The sequence below is a fragment of the Triticum aestivum genome, chromosome 5D (genome assembly GCF_018294505.1).
Source record: "Triticum aestivum cultivar Chinese Spring chromosome 5D, IWGSC CS RefSeq v2.1, whole genome shotgun sequence".
NCBI lineage: Eukaryota > Viridiplantae > Streptophyta > Magnoliopsida > Poales > Poaceae > Triticum > Triticum aestivum.
The window spans coordinates 488,924,692-488,927,034 of NC_057808.1; the positions used below are offsets into that span (position 1 = coordinate 488,924,692).

At 53.2% G+C, this 2,343-nt stretch overlaps 1 protein-coding gene across 1 annotated transcript; it reads left to right on the forward strand.

Moving 5' to 3' along the window:
* The first annotated feature begins 563 nt into the window (after positions 1-563).
* LOC123125663 (tetraspanin-6) lies at positions 564-1,846 on the forward strand. The gene is made up of 2 exons (XM_044546127.1): positions 564-1,515; positions 1,624-1,846. The coding sequence occupies exons 1-2, from the start codon at positions 656-658 to the stop codon at positions 1,661-1,663; spliced, it is 900 nt and encodes a 299-aa protein (XP_044402062.1). The 5' UTR covers positions 564-655; the 3' UTR covers positions 1,664-1,846.
* Positions 1,847-2,343: the final 497 nt, after the last annotated feature.

Below are 2,343 nucleotides of genomic sequence, written 5' to 3' on the forward strand. Positions count from 1 at the left end.
GAGTACACGCCTAAGGCTCCATGACATTGCTGCAACCGTGGGATGGTGAAAAGAAGTGACATTCTGAGGCCTGGCATTCTCAAAACCATGTGTCAAAATTGTGTTCAGGAGGCGGCATTGCAGGTTTTCAGAGTTTGTGATGATATAATTAACATAACACTTTCAGAGTTGGTGATGATATAACTAACATAATACTATGATATGAAGATTTAGCGTTGCAACTGAAATGTGATTCAGTGGGAGTGCTCTTGACAGTTGAAGAACCATATAAAAATCCATGTAAAAAAAGGTGCACAGAATGGCTCTGAGAAAATAAAACATGAAATGCAATACTTTGCGGTTTTTAATTACTTTGCGGGAGAAAAAGTAGAAAAGGAAACGCGGGCAAATATGAATGCGACGAATAATTCGGAAAAGGTGAAAGTTTGAGAAACACAAAAAAAGATGGAGTGCCAGATCATACACACACGGATCCACACAAGCTAAAAGCAGTCAAAACAGAGAAAAGGAAAAAGAGAAGCAAGTTGGTAGCTTGGCTATGTAAGCTTTGAGCCTAGCCAGAGGCCGTTGGTAGGGAGGAGTGATATGCACTGAGCAGCAGCAGCGGCAGCGGCAGCTCGAGCAAACCTGCATTGCACTCCATCAAGAATTCAGGATGAATCACGGGCAGCAGCAGGCGTACCACCTGAGCAACACGGTGATCGGCTACCTCAACCTGCTCACGCTGCTCGCCTCCATCCCCATCATCGGCGCCGGCCTCTGGCTGGCGCACGCCGCCTCCGCTGCCCCGGGCCCCACGTGCCAGTCCGCGCTGCAGGCCCCGCTCCTCGCCGTCGGCTTCGTGGCCTTCCTAGTCTCGCTCCCGGGCTTCGTCGGCGCGCGCTACCACGTCTCCTGGGCGCTCTGGCTCTACCTGGTCGCCGTCCTCCTCCTCGTGCTCTTCCTCCTCGGCGCCACCGTGTTCGGCCTCGCCGTCACGGCGGGCGGCGGGGGGCGGACGGTCCCCGGGAGGCCGTACCGCGAGTACCGGATGCGGGACTACTCGCCGTGGCTGCGGGGCCACGTGTCCGCCGACCGCTACTGGCGCACGGCGCTGGCGTGCGTGGCCAGCTCCAGGGCGTGCCCCAAGGTGGCCGGATGGACGCCCGACGACTACATGCGCCGCGACCTCACGCCCGTCCAGTCCGGATGCTGCAAGCCGCCCACGTCCTGCGTCTACGGCGGCGACGGGCTGACGGGGCAGGGCCCGGCGGTGGTGGCGGTGCAGGACGAGGACTGCTTCCGGTGGCAGAACGACCCGGCGGTGCTCTGCTACGGCTGCGACTCGTGCAGGGCCGGCGTGATGGAGCAGCTGCGCCGCCACTGGCACAACGTCACCATCGTCAACGCCGTGCTGCTGCTGCTGCTCATCGCCGTCTGCTCCTGCGGCTGCTGCGCCTTCCGCAACGCCCGACGCGCCGAGTACGCCTACGGCGGCCGCATGTCCAAGATCCACCCGCGATGGGATTACTTCTGGTCCGTCCTACTTTCCCTCTACTTCGTTCATGTCAATTTACTCACCATTTGCATGGTATACATTCATTCATTTGCTTACTTATCCATGCGAATCTATGTATGAATCAGGTCAAGGTGGTGGCGTGGCCACAGAGAACAAATCTATTGACTCAAGCCTCCTTGGTTCACATGGTCTGGTGGTTCCCACGGAAAGGGGGGCTTAATTATTGGTTTGGAATTTGTATGAACAAATAATTTCCAAGCGTTTTTAGTCTAAACTAGAGTCATTAGACAGATAAGAGTTTGCTCCACATGTATGTACCGCGTATCAAGTAAAGTACGTGATTTTTTACATTTTCTCCCATTGTGATTATGTGTGTCGTCGTGTATTCTGTTATTATTGCTCATCTACAAAAATTCAAGCTGACAATGGAGATTACCCAGACGGGTATTGGACTCTCATCCCCATCCCCGCGACAGTCGCACCATACCCGTTACCATCCCCGCACCCCCCGCGAGGATAAAAAGTTTCACATCCTCATCCCAGTGGGGAGAACCATATACGCAATCAATAACAACCACTACTAGGGAAAACCTTATACACAAAAACTTAGCAGCAGCGTTGTTTATAAACAAATGCTACTGCTAATTATCAGTAGCGAGTTTCAGGAAACCGTGCTACTAATAGCCCAGTAGCAGTAGCGCTCTAGATGAAACGCTACTACTATAATTGCCACGATGTTGCCTCCAGGCTAGATATAGTAGTAGCGCCCTTCTTCTGGACGCGCTACTGCTAAAGTACTTAGTAGTAGCGTTTTTCTTCAAAACTCGTTGCTGCTAAGTATCACC